General features: G+C 47.3%; 1 protein-coding gene across 1 annotated transcript; it reads left to right on the top strand.

Moving 5' to 3' along the window:
• The first annotated feature begins 16,774 nt into the window (after positions 1-16,774).
• Positions 16,775-23,584, top strand: LOC130034968 (NUT family member 2G-like). The gene is made up of 7 exons (XM_056126467.1): positions 16,775-17,358; positions 17,938-18,066; positions 18,445-18,584; positions 18,963-19,255; positions 19,911-20,027; positions 20,442-20,581; positions 23,428-23,584. Exons 1-7 carry the CDS (start codon positions 16,775-16,777, stop codon positions 23,582-23,584), a joined length of 1,560 nt encoding a protein of 519 aa, XP_055982442.1.
• Positions 23,585-24,552: the final 968 nt, after the last annotated feature.

The raw sequence follows: 24,552 nt of genomic DNA, 5'->3' as shown, positions 1-24,552 counted from the left end.
CACAATTGTGCCCCAGAAAATCAAGTACCTAGGAATCAGCTTAACTAAGGAAGTAAAGGACCTGTACAAAGAAAACTACAAAACGCTACTTCAGGAAATAAAAGAGGACATGAGGAAATGGAAAGATATCCCCTGCTCATGGGTCGGGAGACTTAACATTGTCAAAATGGCAATACTACCGAAAGCATTGTATAAATTCAATGCAATCCCTATAAGGATACCCATGTCATTCTTCAAAGAAATGGAGCAAACACTCCTGAAATTTATATGGAACAATAAGCCCCCACGAATAGCTAAAGCAATTCTTGGGAAAAAGAAAATGGGAGGAATCAACCTCCCTAACTTCAAACTCTACTACAAAGCAGTAATAATTAAAACAGCATGGTACTGGAACAAAAGCAGAACTGCAGACCAATGGAACAGGGTTGAATACACTGACATCTCCCCTCAATCATATGATCATCTAATCTTTGATAAAGGTGCAAGTAATGTGAAGTGGAGTAAGGAAAGCCTCTTTAACAAATTGTGCTGGCATCCCTGGAAGGCTACATGCAAAAAAATGGGCTCAGAACTCTGCCTAACACCATGTACAAAAATAAGATCAAAATGGATTAAAGACCTCAACATCAGACCAGACACCATAAGGTACATTGAAGACAAAGTTGGCAAAACCCTCCATGACATTGAGGCTAATGGTATCTTCAAAGATGCCATGCCACTGGCCGAGCAAGTAAAAACAGAGATAGATAAATGGATAAATGGGACTATCTTAAACTAAGAAGCTTCTGCACCTCCAAAGAAACAGTGACCAAAATACAAAGACAGTCTACAGAATGGGAAAGGATATTCACCGAATACACATCTGACAAGGGGTTGATAACAAGGATATACAAAATACTGGTGGAACTCCACAAGAAGAAAACATCCAACCCCATCCAAAAATGGGGCAATGAAATGAACAGAAACTTTCTCAAAGAAGAAATCCGAATGGCAAAAAAGCACATGAGAAAATGCTCTACATCATTAATCATCAGGGAGATGCAGATCAAAACCACAATGAGATACCATCTCACACCTCAGAGACTGGCCCACATTCAAAAGAACAAAAGCAACCGATGCTGGCATGGATGTGGCGAGAAAGGGACACTCCTTTACTGTTGGTGGGAATGTCGACTAGTTCAGTCCTTTTGGAAAACAGTATGGACATTTCTCAAAAAATTAGAAATTGAGCTCGCATTTGACCCAGCGATACCACTCCTGGGAATATACCCCAGACAGGCAAAAATGTGTAGTCGAAGTGACATCTGCACTTGTTTGTTCATTGCAGCACTCTTTACAATAGCCAGAAACTGGAAGAAACCTGAGTGCCCAAGAACAGATGACTGGTTAAAGAAACTCTGGTACATCTACACAATGGAGTACTACGTAGCTCTTAGAAAAGATGAAGTCATGAAATTTACATACAAGTGGTACAATATGGAAAGTATCATGCTAAGCGAAATGAGTCAGAAAGACAGGGATAGACATAGAAAGATTGCATTCATCTGGGGGATATAAAGCAACAAAATATGAGATCAATACCTAAGAATAGCTGAGATCAACATCAGGAGGATTACTCCATAACTTAGAGGCCAGCCGGATATTCTAGGGGAAAGGGCAGTTCAGATAGAGAAGGGAACACCAAATGAAAGGTGTTTGGAGGATCCTCCCAGGAGGGGAAATGCATGTTGAAAGTAGACTATGGACTGAACATGATTGCCACTCAATGCCTCTTTTGCAGACCACAACACCCAAAAGGAGAGAGAGAACAAAGGGGAATGCCCTGCCACAGAGGCAGGGTGGGAGGGGGGGTGGGGGGAAATGGGCACTGGTGGAGGGATGGGTATTTGATCATTGTATGACCGAAACTCAGGCACAAAGATTTGTAAATCTACAACTGTACCTCATGGTGCTTCACTAATAAAAAAAATAAATTAAAAAAAAATTAAAAAAAATTAAAAAAAAAGAGTTTGAGGCACAAAAAAACTGGCAAAAATGTCTTGGATACTATAAATTGAGTGGAAATTTTGTGTACGGATATATCAAATATTATAGTCATTTAAATTGCTGCATGACCACCTTGGAAATGAGGGAAGAGCCTAAATAAATTTATCTACATTAAAAAATAATAAAATTCAATTAAAAGGGTGGGGATGAATTGTCAGCTGAAGAAAAATGAATCATCTCCTTTTCCATAAACATGTACAAACTTTCAACACAAGTAAAAAAGCATCATCCATTTTAGGTCAATAATCTCTAAACTATAATTCCCTTTTTCACAACCATACAATTTAAAAGGTGTGCACATCTAAAAATGTACTTTTTATTTATGAGAATGTTTAGTTCCATATAATTGTTCCACATGTGATGTACTCTGTCAGTGATCAGGTAAAGAGAAATTTAGTGAGTTGTAAACATGAAGTAAATATGGCATTGGGGGTCTGTGGAAGATCTGTATGGTAGAAACCAGAATATCACAGCCTTGCAAAAGGGCCTCTACCTTTTAAACTTATTTCAGCTCAGGGGTTTTAAAAAAGATCTTCTTAAAACTTTAAAATACATATGATTTTCCATAGATAGCTATCACTAGAATCTGACTTCCAATGAGCATTTGACAATGTGATAAGAGAGTTGTGAAATTAAAGTTGTGCTCTCAAGTTAACAGAACCTCAGAATTAATACACTGTGAGATGACAGAACCATTGGGAGATGTGATCATTTAGGTCTTTCTGTGAGAACTGGCACAGGAGACATCACGGGTGTGGAACCCCAGACCTAAGTCTAATCTTGGCTTGACAATATCCTAGAGGTCACAACGTCAAGATATTTAGTGTTTGAAGTTCATGGCTAAACTGTGTCTGTGAATACTTATTGTGAAATCAGCATTCATTTCTGACATTTCTGGATTCCAATCATATGCTGTGATCAATAAACCAACATTTTTGCCTTGAAAAAAAAAAAAGAATTACCCCTGGCGGTGCTCAGGGGACCATATGGGATGCTTGGAATTGAACCCGGGTCAGCCTCTTGCAAGGCAAACGCCCTATCTGTTGTGCTATCGCTCCAACCCTAAGGCTCAACCTTTAACAACATGTTATTGATCTCTTTTAGAAGGACTTAATGGCTCCTCAGTGAAGAACAACAATCTTCACAGTCTTTCCTCTAAGGAAACTTTTTTTGTGCATTATCAGCGGTTTTTCATAACAAACAATACAAAATATATTATTTCAGTTCTGCTTTGGGGCAGGGGTTGGGGTTCGGGATGGAAACCTCCAAAACATGGTGGTGGAAAGTTGCAATGGTGGTGGGATTGGTTTGAATATTAAATGTAAGCAAATATTGTGAACTACTTTATAAAATAAAAAACATATTTAGAGAGAATATGTCAGGTATTTGATAGAGGGCACCAGATTTGAGATTATGTGATGTCTTTTCATTACTAGATTTTCATTATTGAGTTTGGGAGAAATATCACAGAAGTGACTTTCTAAGACCAAGAGATACAAGACATGAGCATATAATAGGCTTAGCTATGGAGCTAATCTCAAAGAGGCACCAAACTGCTGAATAATCCTAGTTCTACAGTTCCTGGAGCACATATGCAAATGTGACACCTCCAAATCTCACAGTGCTAACAGCCCAGTAGGAGCACAGCAAAAATGGGAAGGTTGCTGAGAAGCCCACAAAGGTCAATGAGCAAAGACAATAAAACAGAAGACTCAACTGACATATCCCTGCTTAGTAAATCCTCAGAGTATGACTTAGCAATACCATTGTGGGATATAACAATTTTCACAAAATTTCTGTTATTGGGATATTTTTTGATACTTTGCCATTTTGTTCTAACAAGCAATATAAAGTCAATTATTTTGTGCCTTCTCAGGGGGCAGCCTTGGGATGAGTGGGAAACTGAGAACATAGGTTGTGGGAAGGTCATACTTGTGGTGGGATTGGGGTTGGACCATTAAATTCCTGAAACAACTGTATTATGAAAAACTTTATGAATTGCAGTGTTTAAATAAAGCTTAAGATGCTAAAAATACTTCAAATAAATGAGATACCTGAGAGAATTCCATTTCCAATTCAACCTGAAGCCAACTGTTCATAGAGAGCTTCACAGATTTCACATACTTGCTTCACAGACACTTCTTAGGACACTGTTAACCATGAATCTATGAAGAATAGATCAAGCATCTTATAGAATCAAAAAGATATGAGAAAAAAACAAGAAATAAAGTAGGGATCAAAGTACACTAAGTGGGGACTGGAGCAATAGCACAGCGGGTAGGGCATTTGCCTTGCACTCGGCCAACCTGGGTTCGATTCCCAGCTTCCCATATGGTCCCCTCTGCACCTCCAGGGGTAATTCCTGAGAGCAGAGCCAGGAGCAACCCCTGTACATTGCTAGGTGTGACCTAAAAAGCAAAAAAAAAAAAAAGTACACTAAGCCACTACATCTACTTTACTAACAGTAATATAAGTTTAGTCTGATAAATAGAAACAAATAGTTTTAAGCAAAATGAGGAGATTGAGATAAAACATCAAAAATTGAACAGAAATGATCAAAATTCATAAAATTTATTCATAAAATATCAATAAAAATTTCAAATGCCCAGATAGTATCTGTCAAAAACAGGACAAAAATGAATATAGGAAGAACATCAATGCAGATACAAAAATAATAAAGTGTCAATCATAGATCAATGCTGATGAAGAATAACTAAACAACAGAGGGTTTAACAGCAGACAAAAAGAATGGATAGGTAAAAGGAATGAATAGGTGATTTCTAAAGAAAGTGTCAAAGGAAACCACCGAAATAAGGCACCAAAGGTAGTTAAAAATATATTGGGTGGTGACATGTGGTAACTTAACACTATTGTAAACATATGACTTTAACTGCTCTAATTTAAATTTATGTTTCCACATATATATGCATCAATATAAATATATGTAGTTTGTATGATATTTGGGAACACATAAGGGCCCCACATTTACACAGTAGGAACCTCCGGGGCAAAGAAAAATAACTATGAAAGTACTTGGTGGAAAAAAGGATGGAAAGGTTTCCCTGAACAGAAGAAGGAAACAGACACTTCACCCTTAAGACACACACACAAACTGAGGGTAAATGAGGGAAAAGATGTTTTATTCAAACAAGCAAATCCCACAAATAGCTAACATTAAATTATATGAAACAATTTTAAAACGCTAAAATTAGAACAAGGAAATCATTATACATAAAGGGGATAGTAATTACATAAATCGAAATATTTGGAATTTTTGTCTTTTTGGGTCACACCCTGCTATGCTCAGGGGTTATTCTTGGCTCTGCACTCAGGAATTACTCCTGGTGGTGCTCAGGGGACCATATGGGATGCTGGGAATCGAACATGGATCAGCCATATGCAAGGCCAACGCCCGACCCGCTGTGCTATTGCTACAGCCCCTATTTGGAAATTTTTATTTTTGCAATTGTATATTTTTATATGTTAATCATCAAAGCACTTATAGAGGAAAACTAAACATATTAATAGTTAAGAGCTTCAACAATGATCAGAGAATCATAAAATAGATTTAAAACACTGTAGCACTGTGCTACCGTTGTTCTTTGATTTGATCGTGCAGGCCCAGTAACGTCTCCATCGTGAGACTTGTTACTCTGTTTGGCACATTGAATACATCACAGGTAGCTTGCCAGGATTTGCCGTGAGGGCGAGATACTCTCAGTAGCTTGCCAGGCTCTCTGAGAGGGGTGGAGGAATCGAACCTGGCTCGGCTGGGCCGGCTGCACGCAGGCAATCACCCTACCGCTGTGCTATTGCTCCAGCCCGATTTAAAACACTAAAGAACAAAAATACACGTGTAAACTGATACAGTACACATACACGCACACACATATATAATGCTATATATATATATATATGGCATTCTATGCATCACAATCTTCTCAAGTGCATTTGAAATACTTCCCAAGACTGACCACACATCAGACCACAAAAGATTCTTAGAAATTTCAAGAAGATCAAAATTACGTCAAGTATCTCATCTTAACACAGTGGCAAAAAGTATACATAAGCAAGAAAATAAAAATTGGAAGTTCACATACACATGTAAATGAAATCACTCTTCAGAACAGATAATGGAACAAAAAGGTGAAGTAGAAGTTAGGAAAATATATAGAGACAAATGAAAATGGAAACAGAACACTGAGATGCTGTACAGTGAGAAAGTTTATATGGGGCAGGAAAGATAGTACAGTGGGTAAGGTGCTTGTTTGTTTTACTTGCAAAAACCTGGATTTGAATTCCTGGCACCACATATAGTCCTCCGATCTTTCAAGAGAAATCCCTGCACACAGAGCTAGTAGTTAGTCCTCAGTACTGCTGGACTAACTAATGTATGAAGTCTCCATCATATATATGTTCATTGTATGATGATGAACTGTCACTGTCACTGTCCTCCCGTAGTTCGATTTGCTCAAGCAGGCCCAGTAACGTCTCCATTTGGAGACTTGTTGCTACAAATATTTACAATTACAAACATTTTTGCCCCCCCCCCCGCCAAAAAAAGTGTGTAAACTCAAAAAAGGGGCAGAGCACTGCAGCGGTGGCTCTATCTCTCCCTGCCACCCACGTTCGGTAGTCTCACGCAGCTTCCCCCACCCTGGGGAGGTCGATGCCGATGGGCAGGCAAGGGAAGGAAACGAGGGCCAGGCTGGTTGGTCTTAGTCACAGTTTATTCCAATCCTCTCTCCATGCACACCAGTCTCTCTTCTCTGCCTCTGCCCCCAGTCTCTCTTCTCCGCCTCTGCCCCTGCTTCTTCCTTCCCCATGCCACTTCATTCTCCTTCTCCGTCCCCCTTCATCCTCCTATTCTGGAGTCTGGATTCTGATGCTGATCTCCTTTCTGCTCCTTCTGATCCCCCAGCCCACTCTTACAGTCTAGTTAAATCCCAAAGCATGAGGGGTTGGGGTAACAATTACACATAGGTGCGGTCACAATCAATAGGGGTAGAATTCTTTCTCTCAGGGAAAGCTGCTCCTAGGACAGATCCTCTCTCAGCAGGACGACCCACCCTAGAGTGTATGGATACAGTAAGAAATATCTTAAACTTACAGAATTGCTCTCTTATGGCCATCTCAATCTCAGACTACAATGCTCAGGCCCATTAGTCTTTCCCATCCCTAGCAGGTTCCTAGGCTCGTCATTACTTTTGGATCATGACAGCATTTGTCTATGATCAAACTCTTAACTTATAGTTAAGAATCGTGGCACTTTGGCCTAGCCCATTTCGATGCCAGGGTAGCTTACCTCTTGCCCTGGGGCCATTGAGTTCCTCGTCGGGACCCTGCTTTTGGGGTGTGAGGAACTAAGGGCAACTGAGGCTTAAGTTGAGAAAGCAGATGCCCGGGAGTGAATAATATTCAAAGCCAACTAAATCCTAAGTTACAAAGCATAATGTTTACAGTCTTCCTGTAGCCATACAAAAAGGGCAATATTTCACGCATACATATAAAATCATAGATTTCTAAGGAATCTAACCTTACAAGTTAACAGAGTCTGATTAGGGGGAAAACTGATTAACTGGTTGGGGAGGAGAGCATAGGGAAAAATTTACAGATAAACACAATGGAATGGAAATGCCTCAGGAGCACTGGGATGGGAGCACTGTGATGGGTGTAACCAGATAAACCTAAGCTCCTTGTGGAGAAAGGGAGAAAGGACAAGGCAATGCCATCCTACAAAAAGAAGTTCACATTGTAGTATGTCATACTGAGTGAAGTCAGACAGACGGAAGGGACAGATACAGACTGATCTCTCTCATATGTAGGCCTGAAAGATACACAGCAAGGTAGCAACAAAAGGCCAAAGGCAACACAATGGGAGAACTGATCCAGACATTGAGTTGGTGGGATGGAGGGGGAGGGAGGTGATGATGTTAAAATGTTAAAGGTGGTGTTAAAATTATGCGCATCCAAAAACTCGTTAACACTATTGTAAAGAACTTTAATAAATGAAAATCACTTGATCACTTGACAGCCCGTTACTCATCGATTTGCTCAAGCAGGCGCTAATAATGTCTCCATTTGTCCCTGTCACGTATAGGCCAATGGCGTCTGCTTGCTCCAGGAAAATGAAGAGCCTCCAACTGATCATTTAGGGTCTTGATGAAGAAGTCTGACTATCTCATAGGTGGCAGCCATGCGATCATTTGACATTCCATGGAATCCAACTGGTAATGGCTCTAGTCCAGCGGTCATCTCCAAATCACATTATGTGTCCAGCCCATCTGATTTTCGATGCCTTGGCAAACGAGACAGCATCCCTGATTCTTGATCGTTGATGGAGGCTGGAACTCTGGATTCTTTCTCTCATTTGAGTGAAGCGTGATACTCCAAGCATAGCTCTTTTGATTCCTCTTTGGGAGACCTGAATAGTGTTCTCATCCTGTTTTTGTAGGGCCCAGGTCTCTGAGGCATATGTTAATGCAGGAAGAACGGTGGAATCGAAGAGATGTGCCAGAGCTGGAGGTTCTTCATTCTCTTAGCTATTTCTTCAACGCTCTTGAAGGTGTTCCTAGCCACTCTCTTCCTCCTGCGCAACTCAGATGCCTGGTCATTCGTCATGTTGACTTCTTGACCTAGGTATACATAACTGCTGTATTCGGAGATGTTAGTTCCCTTGAGGGTGAATGGAATGTCAGGAACGAGTCCATTTCTCATAAACATTGTCTTTGTGAGATTCAGCTGCTGTCCAACTTTTCCACACTCATGGTCAAAGTCAGCCAGCATTTGTGCCGCTTAGCTAATGCTTGGTGTTATTAGAACAATGTCATCAGCGAAGCAGAGGTGGTGTAGTTGCCGAATGTCTATCCTTACTCCCATTCCTTCCCATTTCAGTTCCTCGCATGAAGTTCTCAAGGGTGGCACTGAAGAGTTTCGGTGAAATGGTATCACCCTGCAGAACCCCTCTCTTGATGTCGATGATCACTTCCTTGTAGAATGGTGAGATACTGGTAGTAAATCCATAATACAGCTCATGGAGGATCGAACGCCCTGTTTGGCTAGGGATTCGATGATCGTTTCAGTCTCAACCCCCACTACCTCCACTACCCAGCTACCGTCATGCTCCAGGCCACTTTCTGGACCTCACATCATAAGACACTTAATACCCATCTTCCAAGATTACTGCACCATATTTGATGGGGTTGAAGTATGGTTTGAGCAATGGGAACACCTGCAAGGGTGATTAGAGGCTGCCCTACAAGCCTCTATCCCTCTCACAGACCCCAGCAAGCTACCCAGAGTATCCTGCCCGCATGGCAGAGCCTGGCAAGCTATCCATGGCATATTTGATATGCCAAAAACATAAATACAATGGTTCTCATTCCCCTGACCCTGAAAGAGCCCCCAATACGGCAGAGTTAAATCAATTAAAATAACATTTTAAAAAAAGAAAATACAAAAATAAAGGTCCACATTAGCAAGCAACAAAATTTTCAAATAAAAGGGAAAAGACTGACCAACCCAAACATTGGTTCTGGAAAGATAAACAAAATTAACTAGGGGTAAAAGAGACACTGTCTTTCCACTGCCCTCCCATTGTTTGTCGATTTGCTCGAGCGGGCCCAGTAACATCTCCATTTTGAGACTTGTTCGTACTGTGTTTGGCATATTGAATACGTCACAGGGAGCTTGCCAGGCTTTGCTGTGCAGGCAAGATACTCTCAGGAGGTTGCTGGGCTCTCTGAGAGGGGTGGAGGAATCAAACCCAAATCAGCCGGGCTGGCTGCACGCAAGCCAAACACCCTACCACTGTGCTATCGTTCCATGGGGAAAAGAGAAATGACCTTAAATGACAAACTTTTTTCCCCCTTCTTTTTCATGTAGGAGTACTACTATTTACCCAGCCACTGATCAGCTGACTGAATTGGGCATGAACTCCACCTTACTTTTTCTTTTTTTATTATTTACATTGTTATCCATTGAATCACTGTGAGAGCAGTCACAAAGCTTTTGGGTTTAAGACTCGGTCACAAAATGAAATACCCATACCCTCACCAGTGCCCATTCTCCACCACCAAATACCCCAGTATACCCCCATACCACACCCTCCCCTTACCTGTGGGGCAGATGATTTCCACATTAACTCTCTCTCTACTTTGGTCACATTCAACATTTTGACACCAGACCCACCATTATTATTTGGGATTTTACCCCAACACTCAGATCTGCTGAAATGACAAACTTTAAGTGAAAACAGGAGACATTTAAATCAGTAACGGAAATGCAAAGGAAAATCAGGCTACTGAGAACAACTCTACACCACAGATACTGAAAAATAGATTATGGTTGAAAAAAGGTTTTTAAAAGATCCATTACTTCTAAGTTTAATCAGTCAGTCATGAAAAATCTCCCAGCAAAGTGAAGCCCAATAAAAGGTAGCTTCGATGATGAATTTTACCAAATATTTGGTGAGACCTGAAGCTTTACTCCTGTTGCTCAAACGCCCAGCTCTCAGTTCCACCAGCTTCCACCAAAAAAAAATCATCTTGGAGTGAAGATCTCAAGATTAGACCAGCATCTACAAAACACACTGAAGAAAACATATAAAACTATTTTGGATAGGGACTTCAGAAGTGTTATTAGTGATTCCACTGGACAAAGAAATCAAAAGCAGAAATAAACAAATGGGACCACACCAAACTAAAAAGCTTTTGTATGGCAAAAAAAAGAGAAAAAGGCTAAAATTAAAAGATATCTTATTGAGAGGGAAAAAAAACATTTGTAACCTATGCTTTTGATGAAGAAATTGATATCCAAAATATATAAGTCTAAAAAGCCAATAACTCCATAAAAATAAAGATTGGTCTATAGTTACTGATGGCAACATGTATGTCCTTAGGGGTGATGCTACATGGAACACAGGATGAAAACCATATCGCATGAATACTGTATTTACATGGAAACTACATGGAACTACATGGAACTACATGGAACACAGGATGAAAACCATATCGCATGAATACTACGCCTGTACGTCATTTGCAAACACACCCACACCGAACTTTACTTCCCCCAGTACACAGGCACCATAAACTCCTAAAGAGGCTCAGAAGGAATATGAAGGATGCTGACGCTTCACCCTCACCCTTTTCTGTGTCCTGAAGGGGAAGCAGTAAAAGCTTCCGTGACTGGCTACTCCCAGGAGAGGATCAAACTGCAGTCTTCTCTGTGCCCATACAGCATCTTCCTCCTCGCTGAGGTTTCTCAAGACTCTTTCCAATTGCTCTTTGCTCGCCCTTTTGATAGCAGACATATCCTCCCCTGACAAAGTCCTGGTGGGGTAAAGGAACCAGAAGTAGCATTGTCCCGGTAACAGAACTGCCCAACACTATGGGTTCTTCTTGTTTGATGGGTTCAATGTGCTCACCTCTAATCCAACAGATTGCTTCCCCAAATAAACAACACAAAATCCTTGTCTCTACCCACTAGCCTTTCTAGTGCTCTCTTTGAAACTAAGGTGCTTGAACTGTCAGAGGTCTGGGATTGCAGCATCTCACTCATGTGCTTGTGTGAAGCAAGGACTGAAGCACCATTGCTCTCTGAAAAACAAGTATCTGTGTCAAACAGTATCCTGGAAAAAGAGCAAACACTTTACAAACTAAAAAAATACACCAAAAGGGTAGTTCCATTGTCAATTTAATTTGCTCAACTAAATCTGACCTTTTTGGATCACACCCAGTGATGCTCAGGGGTTACTCCTGGCTCTGCATTCAGGAATCACTCCTGGCAGTGCTTGAGGGACTGTGTGGGATGCCAGGGATTGAACCTGAGACAGCAGCACTCGAGGCAACACCCTACCTGCTGTCCAATCACTCCAGTCCCCAGATTTAATATTTTTATGTTTGCTTAACTCTTACATCTCCTGCCAACTTAGGTACCAACTGCACCATAATTGGGCATTCAGGTAATGATGATTTCATTACTCTTCGTCAACAAAACTGTTTCATTTACTGAAAAGTGCTGAAACACAGATCTTGGTTTCTAATTCTTTTAGGAAAAGAAAAGTGAAGCTCTGAGGAGATGTGTTAGCACTAGTACATTTTCCCCATGTACTGCTGTGACCTGAGACACTTCTTGCTCTAGGAATAAGGATTTCAAATTAGGAACAACTTTTGGCTGGCTTTTGCATCACTCCAAACTGGCTCACAAGGCAGCAGAGGTTTGTTTTGGTTTGGTTTTCAGCCACACTGGCTATGCTCAGTAATTCTTTCGCACTCAGGAATTACTCTGGCGGTACTCAGGGTACCATCAGGAATGACTGGCGGTACTCAGGGTACCATCAGGAATGACTGTGATGGAACCCAGGTTGGCCACGTGCAAGGCAATCACCCTACCCCGCTGCACTATCGCTCTGGCCCCAAGCAGCAGTTAGATTGGTCCCAGGAGTCCTTTACCGCCCTGGCGCTCAGCATCCAGATCCGGAAACGACCTGGCGCAGGTGTGCGGCAGTGCCCACAGCCTGGGGGAGACGCGCCCCTGCAGAGAGCTGGACAGGGCCACACACCACTCTGTTGATCCCGACACAGGCATGGGTGCGAATATCCCAAAGGTGTAATGATTCCCTTTTGGGGCATCATTACAAAAGGTGTAATGATTCCCTTTTGGGGAATCATTACACCCATAGCCTGTAGGACGTTGGCGGCTGCAGACCCCGCGAGAGATGCAGGTGCGCGTGCGTGTCCGTTACCTCTAACTGCTTAGAACTGACCCAGGACAGCCCCGACGCGCGCGCACCTACTGGCCACGGTGGGTGGTAACGTCCGCCAGTCACGTGCAAGCGTCTCCATAATTATTGGTGGCTTTTCAGGACACAGCAAGGAAGCAAACATAAAGCCTTGATTGATGCCGGAGGACAAAGTTCAATCTCAAAATCCATCTCATGAGGAATCCTTAGTTGAAAATCAAGTCTAGGTTCTTCGTGACCGAAGTGGAAGTCCCAAGAAATGTCTCGACTTTCCTGTGTTTCCTGTGTCCAACATCGTTTGGGAAAGGATGTTCCTGATGTTGATAGAATTCTTATGACTTGGATATCCCTACTGAACCAATGTAGAGTGCACAGAGCAGCTGCTGGGAACCGTCCAGAGATCGGTGTCTGCAAAGGCAGCCTCGGTGCTGCAGAGAATGGAATGATCTGACGGCTGTGGACGGAGCAGGTCATTCCCTCCATAGCGACCAAACAGTGCAATGAATGTTGGATTTAAATGCATAATCCCAAAACCTTTCAGACTGAGAGTTTGGGAAGATCTTATAAATTGTTCCAAAATTAGACTGAAAACTCTCTTTCTTATAAACACTGGAGAAAAGAGTGTAGAGGAAATCTGAATTCAGGGTTTCCCAAACATGGAAAAAATTATGTAGAAGGTAACTTTGTTGAGGATCTGAATATTGAAGTCAGTTGCACATCCATTCTTCTCCACTTCCTAATTCAGACCTCCCTATTCCATCGGCCACTGAATTGCCAGGCACTATAAGGATTCAGTTAGGAATGGCAGAAGTTTGTGCTGTGGGGATGGATCTCCTAAAGGAGAGAGAAGCCGTTTGACCAATATAAAGAAATCACTGCACATGCCAGCGGGAAGAACATACATGTACTTTTAAGCAGAGAGGAAAACAATTATGAGTTCATTAAAATGGGATCCTTTTTGGGTTTCAGCAAATAGTGCATGTCTAGAAATATGTTAACAACAGAATACCAGTATTGTGTGGGAGAGAGCATTGTACTAATCAGAGAAAGTTGAAGGGAACACGCAGCACTGCATTAAACACACATCATTGAGCCTTTGGCAAAACTTAGCTTTGAACAATGAAAGATTTTCCTCAATTCAACATTATATTTAGGAGGCAGATCATCCATAAAATGTATAGCAAATGCAAAGAAGTAAGTTTGAGTCTGGTCATTGTCTCAACTTGAGGCTTCATGGCTATTCCAGGAAGGATAAGAGCTTCCAGTAGAAAGAAACTTTGAAAATGTTGTCAAACCTGCTAGACAAATCTACATTACTTTCAGTCCTAGGGACTGGACCCTAATGAATGATCAGGAAACAAACAAACAATAAAGTAAACCCACTGCATTTGCTGGGGGAAACTCCTCTCAAATTGTGACCTCCATGGTTCACAAATCACTAATGACTGAATTTTTCAAAGAAAGAGTAGCCTCTGTTGAAGGAGGTCAACAGGGAGAGAGGAAGGAGAGAGATTTGAGGGGCACACAACTAGACTGGTGGATAAAGTATTGAGATCCAGCAAAGACCAAGCCAACCTGTGTGCTGAAAATGGGGAAACTTTGTCTAAGTTGCTAGAAGAGGCCATGTGAGCTGCGCTGCCACTGACCAGTTTGAAGGAAAAGATCTGGTTCTGGCCCACCAATCAGAGCCCTTCATGGAATGTTTCCCCAGCCAGGCCCTCCTGGCCCTCCCCTCCCCCACTGCAGAATGTCTTGGCCCAACATTCTGAGGTTTGAATCCAAACCTCTCCCTCACCCACTCGGATCCTGAGCATCTGCGTGAGCAGTTCACTGTCTGATACAGGTCCTGCCTTTTTCCATTGTGAAGGCTGATAAGCTGTAGTGGCCTCTGGCCTCGTCTACAGGGATGGCGTCAGAAGGAGGTAAGCCTGTGAGGGTGTCTGTGTATGTGAGAAAGTCTCTGCCACCTTGAAAGCCTTTGGGTTCAGAGTTATCCTGACTGGGGACACCAAGTTTTGAAGGGGTAAAAGAGGAGAAAGGCCTGGGCTTCATAGATAGCTCACCTGCACAGCAATGGGAGCCCAGGAGGACCTGAGGGGACTGGGAGGGCATCCGTGGAGGTGTGTCAAATGACAGGGGGAAGGTCATGGGTATGGACAGAGGGAGGTAGCAGGCATATTGTTGCTTTGTATGTGAGTGTCCCTGCTTGTGGATGGGGGAACAAGGCCATTTGTCGTGTGTATGGAGGGTCTGTTTGGTGGTGGCACAGGGAACACCGAGGCATGCTGAGTCCTTGTCCCCTCCTGTGCTCTAGAATAAGTTTAGAAGGATTTGGACTTGGGCTGAGCTCAACCTGATGTGGGCAGCTCAGCAGAGATGGTCCAGCCTGAACCTTGTTGAGTGAGGTTGTCTGTGTGCACTTCTGCCATGATGCGTCCACTCCAGAGCTGGGCTACAAGTGGCTAACTGCCACAGTCAGAGCCTGACCCCCCTGCGGATGGGAACTCTCTCCTGGCTGAGCCCAGTAGCTGTCCTGGGTCAGCAGACTGGGAGACAGGTGACTTCAGCGTAGTTATGACTCAGACTCTTGAGTTGTTCTGGATTGTTCTTTTGGTGAAGTTTGTTCTTCCATGGTCTGGCATTTCATGGGGACCAGTCTGCATTTCAGCTCTGAGGTGAAGAATGATTGGTAATCACATCCCCCCTCATACCCTAGAGGGGGGTAGACATGAATGTGTGTGTGAGAGAGACAGAGAGAGAGAGAGAAAGAGAGAGAGAGAGAGGGAGGAAGGGAGGGAGAGAATGTGTGGGGGTGTGTGAGGGGGTGTCTCTATGTCTGTGGGTGTGATTTGTTGGGTTTTCCTGAGTAAAGCCTGTGAAAGTCTGTTCCTTGAGGGGAGGTGGAATGTGCTGAGGCAAAATCATAGCATCCTCAGAGCAGTTGGAGCCTCAGTGCCTCTGTCTTGAGCGTGATGCACACAGGCTCTAGGGCGTCTCTAGGACGAGTCTCTGCCTGAATTCCTCATGTGCAAGTATGGTTGCAGACAATTTTCTCTCTCCTGGCACCTGGTTTATGCCTGATGTTTAGGATCCTGTCACTGGGATAAAGTCTTAGATTATTTAGAAGATGTCACCAATTTTCAATCTAACATGAACACCAGCTCCAGAACTCTGGAAACCTCCCAGTGTCTGACTGGTGAAATCTCTGGCCTTTGCCATACTTGCTATCGTCCCTGATGGAACTGGCGTAACTCATGGAGCCCAGAACCACTCTCCAGGCCCCTCTCGTGGGAAGGGAATGTTGGAGGTAGAAACTGTGAATAAGTGTTTGAGAGACAGGGTGGCAACACCCGCCAGTGTGGAGGGTTGACTGTGGGTTTACTGTGCACAGGCTAGGCAGTGGGTATTGTGCTCCTGTCTGGGTCCTGGGCACTTCTTGGGAAGAACACATTTTCAGAGGTGTTTGCCTTCTTAGTGAAGCAGGAGGCCCTGATGAGCCTACAGCCTGAGTAGACAGTCTGTCCTTTAGACTCTGTTGTCATGGGACCCTGTAGGTGCTGAGCACCTGTGGTGCGGCTGGTCCAGTCTCTGTGACTGACCCTGCAGGGTCTCTTGCCGACAGACCAGTGTGTCCAGGTACATGTTGGGAAGCTCCAAAGAGGCTGGAGGGCAGGGTGTGAGAGGTCAGGGTGGTCAGCACAGAGGCCATCCCAGGACACAAGGACCCTGGCCTTAGGATCTCCACAAAGCATAACCCAGTTGGAGGGGAAGGATGGCCTGTGTCAGCAACTCAGGGCTGAGACAGGGCATGCTGCCTCATTCCCATCAAAGGGCCTGATCTAGAGATGGTTGAGCCAATGAGGCACCGCTGCTCCCTGTACCATCCCCCTCTCATTCCCCCTCCCTCCTCTCCTCGGTGTCTTCAGGGTCTTGCCCTTTCTCAATCCAGGGCCCCCCCAGCCACCACCCTGGGAGCCGATCCAGATGCCCCCTCTGGTGACCTCGACCAGCGTTCCCGGCAACCCTCTGGTGCTGTCACCTTTTCCCATGATGCCCGTGGTGGCAGGAGCTGCCGGTCCTGGCCCCCACAACCCTGGACCTTGCAAGGTCATCATCCAGGTCAGCCCTGAAGCAGGGCTTGTGGAGTCATCCCAGAACCAGCCTGTCATCCTGACACAGGCTCCACTCAACTGGGGGACCGCAGAAGCTCCTACTGCGGTGGCCGGGCATCCTGCACCACTCTACTTGGTGTCCTCTGGGCCGGAGACAATTATGCCCACCCCAGCTACTACTGTCACCCAGGCTGGGACAGAAGACCATCGTCCACAGGCTCCACTGCCAGTGGCCCAGGTGGCCCCCATCACCCTCCCATCCAGCAGTGGGACACTGACCCAGTGGGTTTGTGGGGACAGTGGTCCGGCGGCCACCCGGAGCCAGTCACCGCCTAAAAGCTCCAGAAACCCCAACAGCGTCTACGAGAACTTCCGGCGCTGGCAGCGCTTCAAGGCCCTGGCCCGGAGGTACCTTCCTCAGACTCCGGACACTGAGGCCCTTTCCTGCTTCTTCATGTGAGTCCCTCGGGGGTCCTAGAGCTAATGGGAGTTTCCCAGGAGGGGACTGGGGTGACACCCAGGGTAGGGTCCATGGGAGAGCTGGAGGAAGGATGAGGACCCTGTCCCCAGGGATAGCACATACAGGAATCACCCTCAGTGCATCATGGCCTGTAGGACCGGTGGCCACACTGCCCAGCACCTCAGCACAGCCCCACTCACTGGCTGTACTCAGGAATGCCATCCTGGGGTTCTGGCTCAAAGGCCCGTAGTGACCAGCCATGCCCTAAGCCTCACCTCAGTCCCCTCATCAGGGTTGGTCCCGACCTGTGGTCTGAAGGACAGACATTCCGTTCCCAAGACCAGACACAGCACAGATGTGACAGAATTCAGACAGGCTATGACTGCTCGGCCTTGGCGTCTCATGACGTATCCCCAGAGCTAAGAGTGGATGCCAGCAGGGCCACTGGACTGGGGTATAGGAGGCATAGTGCACTCTGGGAGGGGAGATCAGGCCGATATCGGGGGTCAAGGCATGGGTGTGGGGCGGCGGGGGCTCCCGGCAGACGCAGATCCTGACCGAGCCTGTTCTTGCAGCCCGGTGCTGCGCACACTGGCCCGCCTGAAGCCTACCATGAGCCTGGAGGAAGGCCTGCACCGGGCCCTGCAGGAATGGCAGGGCAAGAGCAACTATGACCGCATGATCTACTACGACATGGCGGCCAAGTGAGTCAGGCCTGAGCAGAGAGTGGGGGTCAGGGTGGCTGCAGGCCCGAGCTTCAGGGGCTGGTCCCAGATGGCCGAGGGGAAGGGAGGGCTTGGCAGCCCCGGGAGACCCTTCCACTGCGGAAACTTGTTCCTCCCGGAGCCGGGACACTTTTCCCAAGCCCACTCTGGGGCTCCTGACCACAGTCTGAGGGTCACAGTCCCTGACCTGCTGTGACCCTCCAGGGCCAATGTGGGGGATCGCTGGGGGTGCTGGGGTCTGTGTCCACCCCATTCTCTACCCTCCTGGGGACTGGGCCATGAGCATCCCCTGTCCATTACTCATCCTGCTCAGTCCCGTTCAACCCGACTCATCAGGGCCTGTGTTCCCCACACCAGGTTCATGGAGTTTGAGGCTGAGGAGGAGATGGAGGTGCAGAAACTGCAGTGGACGAACGGGGTGCAGGGCCTGCCACTCCCCGCCCCACCCAGGCCTGGGCCTCAGGGGGCTCCAGGCCCACCGCCAGACCAGCAGACAGGTACGGACCCTGCTCCCAGCTAAGGGCCACAGGACCTGGGAAGGCCCTCGTGGGTCTTGACCTGACAGGGAGCCTTCACTCTCCGATGACCCCCAGACCTGTGGTCAGCGGCTTCCTGTCCACGGGTTTCTCCCTCTCCTAGCACACCCCACGCTGCCTGAGGCGTCAGACTCACCTTTGAAGTGGGGTCGGAGACCCTGGGGACACAGTTGGTCCCTCCTCCCGTTGAGGGCCACCTCATCCCTCACACAGTCACTGGATTCTAGGGCCCTGATCCAGCGTACAGGGACCCGTCCCCAACTCTGTGCTCAGTGCTGTGTGTCTGAGGGCATGGACGCGGGGTCCCCTCACATCCCTCTCTTCTTCCTTCCTCCTCAGCCTGTGTCCCCAAGAAGGCCAGACCCCAGGCCCGGGCAGCCCGCCCCAAGACACACAAACCTCAGCAACCCCCCAAGACCAAGGCCCCTGAGGAGATCCCTCCTGAGGCCGTGCAGGAGTACATGGACATCATGGACGAGCTGCTAAAGGCCCCCGACTCAGTCTGCAGGGCGCCCCTCGGCCAACGGGCAGTGGACAGGGAGGAGCAGCAGGAGGAGGCTGGGACCTGCCCTGACCCGGGGCTCCTGAGCTATGTGTACGATCTGTGCTCCCAGGAGGCCTTTGTCACCAAGGTGGGCCTGGGGTCTGGCCTTCTTGGGGACACAGGCTGAGGAGGAAGGAAGAAGAGAGGGATGTGAGGGGACCCCGCGTCCATGCTGCTGTGGGGTCGGGAGGGGGCAGGGCTGCTTCTGTCCAGGGCTTGGCAGTGATGTGCGGTCTCTGCTTTGAGCTCTGTGTGTAAATGCACACCTGTGTTTAGATATTTCTGCTTGTGTTTGTGCGCATGTGTGCACGTGTGTCTCTCTGTGTACAAGCATTGGCTCTTTCTGTGCATTTTTGGGTTTGGTCAATGTGTGAACATCTCTGTGTCTACCTCTGTGTGTACTGTGTGGGCTCTGTGCAGACACGTGCAGATACATGTACATGTACCTAGAGGTGGAAGAGTGTGTGTCTTTGTGTCAGGTGTTTGCATGAATCCATGTGTGTTTACATGTGCTTCTCTGTGAGAGTAGGTGAATAGTCGGTGTGCCTTTGTGGGTGAGGGTGTGTTTGCATCTGTGTGTGTGTGTATGTGTGTGTGTATGTGTGTGATTTCTCCCGGTGTGGGTCTGTGTTTGACTTTGTGCAGCTGTTCAAGCCCCTGCACTGTGCTGGGGACAGGTGTGTTTGCTTCCTCATTCCCTCCTATTCCCTACGAGGACCCTCACCCCTGCTTCCCTCTCCCAGGCTGAGGCGATCCTTCATCCCAGCTTCCTGGAGTACCTGGTCTCCCCAGAGTCCCAGCTGGATTTCCTGGCCCTGACTGAGGAGCTGGAGGAGGAGGAAGGACTCACCCCCGCACAGGTGAGGCAGATGGGTCTCTGAGGTCAATGTGGGGCCCAGGGGAGTAATGCGAGGGATTCCTGTAAGTTAGTGGGCAGCAAATCAGGACAAACAGGAGGCATATTTCACATGATTCCTGGGAAAGAGACCCTGCAGGGGACACAGTGGACAGGGCCCAGGGCACTCAGAGCAGCAGGTGGGTCGTGAGTCAGGAGGGGCGCCCTAGAGCCCTGGGTCTTGGTCACTTGGTGGCCTCCCTGCCCATGTCATGACCAGGCGCCTCCCTCTGAGTCCTCAGGTGAGAGGAGGACGTGAATATGGGGTGAGGACCCTTAGTGGGACAGAGATCTGGTTTTTCTGTTTCGGGAGGAATCAGGGTCACTCTCTGTCCCACCCTGTACCCCCACATGCCCACAATGTTCCTTCTCTCCCCAGCTTGTGGAAAAGCGTCTGCAGACCCCGCAGGACAAGGAGGTTATGAAGGCTCGTCCCCAACACCAGGTGTCCCTAAAGGACTCGAGTCCAGCTGAGAGTGCAGCAGGCTACTGCACCCCAACACCTACCTGGGGCCACAGGCCAGGGACCAGCGCTGAATCTGAGACTGACTCTGGACACGCCTCACGGCCTGGGCGGGCCGAGGCCACTGGGATGGCACCTGGAGCCTCTGTCCTCTCTCTGGGGAGCCTGGAGTCTCCACCACTGCAGGCAGGACCGGCCCCCTGTCCCAGCCTCACTGCACCCACTCTGGACAGCAGGGCTCCCCGCATGCTGGGCGAGGCCCTTCCTGGCCAGGGGTCGCCTGGGCCAGCAGAGGGCTCTAGTAAGGAGAAAGAGGACCTGACCAGCCTGTCCTTCCTCCTAACCTCTCACTACAGCCTGCTGCCCTGGGGCTTACCCAGGAGCCCTGGCCCTGACACTGGCCCCGACACTGGCCCCCACCTGCCTGGAGGTCAGGGAACTCCCGAGCTCCCATCCACTCGCACAAGGGCCTTCAAGTCTAAGGCCCCTACCAGGAAGAATCCTCTGTGTGGGGGTCCAAGGCGGGGCACTGCTAAGAAGACCCCCTGTCCCAGGGGGCACCCCACGGTGTCTACTGGCTCAGCCTTGACTGTGGAGCTGGAGGGCCCCTCCCTGCCCCCCAAGAGAAAGTGTCAGCCTGCCATGGCCCAGAGGAGGGGGAAGGGGCACAAGAGACAGTAGGATATCGGGGGGCTCCTCCTGACCACCTCCCACGGTCTGGCTGCACCCAGAAGCCTTGTACTCCCCATGATCTTCAGCTAAGCCTGCTCTGGAATGGGGGGGCTGTACCTGGAATTGGGGGTTTGACTGGAGCAGCCTCTTTGTGTCATTGTGTAAATAGTGAATAAAGTTCAGTTCATTGGAAACATCTCAGTGTCTGTCCTCTCACTTGTGCTCCTTGGGAGGCCTGAGAGCACAAAGGGTGAGGGGAATCACAGGGCAGGGGAGAACCCTGAGAGTACTGTGCTCCCTGGAGAGGGAGGAGTCCTTCCCATCTGGAGGAAGATGTGCTCAGTCACCTGCAGGCCCACACCATCCTGAGGGCAGAGACAAGGCTCACATCTTGCTGCATTAGCCTGGATCAAATAAAAAATTAAAGCTCATTGGGTATTTGCATATCATATTCTTCACTCACATAAAATGTACCATGCTTTGATTTGACATCATTGAATTTAAATGTTTTTGTAACCAGACATATTTGAACATTTGCCATCACTCTTTAATAAATAAGTGGGAGGGATAGTACAGCAGATATGTCGCCTGCCTTGCCCATAGCCAATCCATGCACTCGATTCCCAGCACCCCATATAGCCCCCACACTGTGATAAATGAGTCTGTTCCGAGATCCAGGAGTAAGATGTGAGTATACCAGGTGTACCCCCAAAACCAAATAATCATATAATAATAATAAAGGGGGCCGATTTAATGTACTGATTTCATTGTTAAGTGTTTTACCATTAAAATATGGTCCTGGTACCTGTAGAGAAGGTGTTTGAGAACCATTCTTCATTTTCAGTGACAAGATATTTGAAATTCGGGACCTTAGAGATTCTCAGGGAATTAGACTACTAGTTTTTGAAAACTAGTTACAACTCTAATTATTGAGAAACAGTAGGAAAACGACTCTTCAGTGTTAAACATTTTAATTCTCTGCACTTATCACTATTAACGGGCTGGAGCAATAGCACAGTGGGTAAGGCGTTTACGTTGTAGGCGGCCAACATGGCTGTCCCCTGTAAGGCTATGTTGGCTGCTGGGCCTGCAGGAGGACAGGACACCCCCCTGAAAGTGGTGCTGGGCTGGGCGTGTGTCTGGCAGCACATGGCCTTTGCGCCCCTCAGTATGCATGTTCAGACATTGGGCTGGTTTCAGGGTCTCTCTTGGGGTTGGTGGGGGGTCTTCCCAAGGAACGCTCAGGAGGTCTGGGGGCACCATGAGGGATTCTTTATATTTCTAAAACATTCGGTACCATGATTTCTAATGCTACTGCCATAGGTTGTCATGGACAGAGTGTCTCTCCACCACACCAGCACCAGAGTGCCCACCGCCCTCTGCTACAGTGATGGAGGTCCATGAACACAGTGTCCTACATACCAGCACCAGAGCACCCACTGCCCACTACCCACTGCTACAGTAATAGGGGACCATGGACACAGTGTCCTACACACCAGCACAAGAGCACCTGTCTGTCTGTCTGTCTCCCCCCCCACCCCCTCTCACTTCCCTTTTAGGCAGTGTGGTTTGCAATACTGTTACTGAAAGGGTATCATGAGTATCCCTTTACCTCCTTTCAGCACTGCCCACTGCTACATTGGTAGGGGTCCATGGACACAGTGTCCCTTCACCACACCAGCACCAGAGTGCCCACTGCCCTCCCCAGCCATGGCTCCAGTCCCCTCTCCCCCAGACCATTTTCCCCTGCCACCCAGGAAACTCCACTCTCTAAACTCTTCCTTAGTTTTTATTGTCTCTGGCATTTATTATTTCCTTATTACAACTCTTTATATGCCACATCTGAGGGATAGATCTATGACACCTATGTAAACTTCATCACTGGCATTTCTTGGCCAATTCAATGGCAATTCAGTGCCAGGGTGCCTCCAGGGCTGCACCCAATGATGCATGCTGAACATGCCCCCAAACAGCTCTAAGAGCTCCCAGACCCATGGAGGTCAGTTCTTTCAAAGGGGTGATTAACAGGAAAGAGATCACTGACATATACCCAAACACAACAGGACTGGTGTCCTGATGAGAAGAGACACGGACTCACACAGAGGCACCCACACATGAAGTGGAGAGGCCTCGGGTGCGATCAGCCCTGCTGCCCCTGCATCTCAGACCTCCAGGTTCCAGAGATGTTTCCATCATTTGCGTTATGGGCCTGTCCTATTGTTTCTGAGAGAGGGCAGAGATTGATCATCATCTGGGAAGATATGCTCACCTTCGACACAGAGGAGAGTCTACAAACGTGGACACAGACAACTCTTTTAGCAGGTGCCAGTGGCCTCAGTGGCCTGCCCTACTGCCAGTCAGCCTTCCTGCCAGACCTCTTTCCTTGACCAGGGGTTCAGATGACCAGTCCACAGGAAGGGACATGCACCAATTTCAGAGCAAGGTGAGCCTTTATTTGGTTTTGCTTTGCTTTTCCAGTCTTGAGTTTGGGATCATAACAGATGGACAGAACCACAGAGATGGTGGCAAGTGTGAGGCTCCAGTAAGAATGCTGAGGACTGGGGCAAAGAGCAGGGAGAGAATGATCTTCGGTCACTGCAGGTCCTGCCATAGGGCCTTAAGCACTAAAAGCAACAGGAGTCAGTGCTGTAGAGGTCTGAGGGTTAATATCGATGAGCTGGAAACTGGCTAGGATTCATATAGAAATGGGACCTCAGGAGGAGCAGACAAGGAAACAGGAAGAGGCACAAGCCTCTGGATCTGGACGATCCACTTGATGAAATGGGCAACACTGGTGAAGACACTGAGGGATATGGGACGCTGGCAGTCCAGGCCCCAACTGGCCAACCCAGAAGAACCCAACTCTTGGAGAAGTCAAAGACCAGAAGGCCTCCAGAATCACCCTAAAAAAAGAGAGGGCCATCAGTGTGGACAATTGAGGTGGGACTCAGAATTCTAATTATAAGGGCAGGTGATTGGGCACGGCTGTTTGGGTGTTTTCAGTGGTCCCTTGGGATGATCCTGATGCCAGTGTCCTGATATAGTTCTAGAGTCAGGGGTCAGAACTACCATCCTGCACTAGGAAGCTCCAAATTGATCCTTGGGACAGTCACAGTTGGAAATCTATCAATCATGCAGTTAAACTTGGCCACTGGCCGAGGACCTTGTACTAACTCAGCATCAGAAGTGCTGGTTAATGAATAAGGGCCAAGAGACTGCGCCTGTGAGAGGCACTGGGTGTCTGAAGCCACTATAGACCCTAGGCTTTTCAGAAAACTGATTACAGCAGTATGCACCACCTAGAATCCTTCCTCTCAGTCACTTCAGCCTCTGGGTTTCTCAAAAATGTTCAGAC

Source organism: Sorex fumeus, unplaced genomic scaffold (genome assembly GCF_029834395.1).
Source record: "Sorex fumeus unplaced genomic scaffold, SorFum_2.1 ptg000063l, whole genome shotgun sequence".
NCBI lineage: Eukaryota > Metazoa > Chordata > Mammalia > Eulipotyphla > Soricidae > Sorex > Sorex fumeus.
This window is presented reverse-complemented; position numbering and strand designations above follow the sequence as displayed.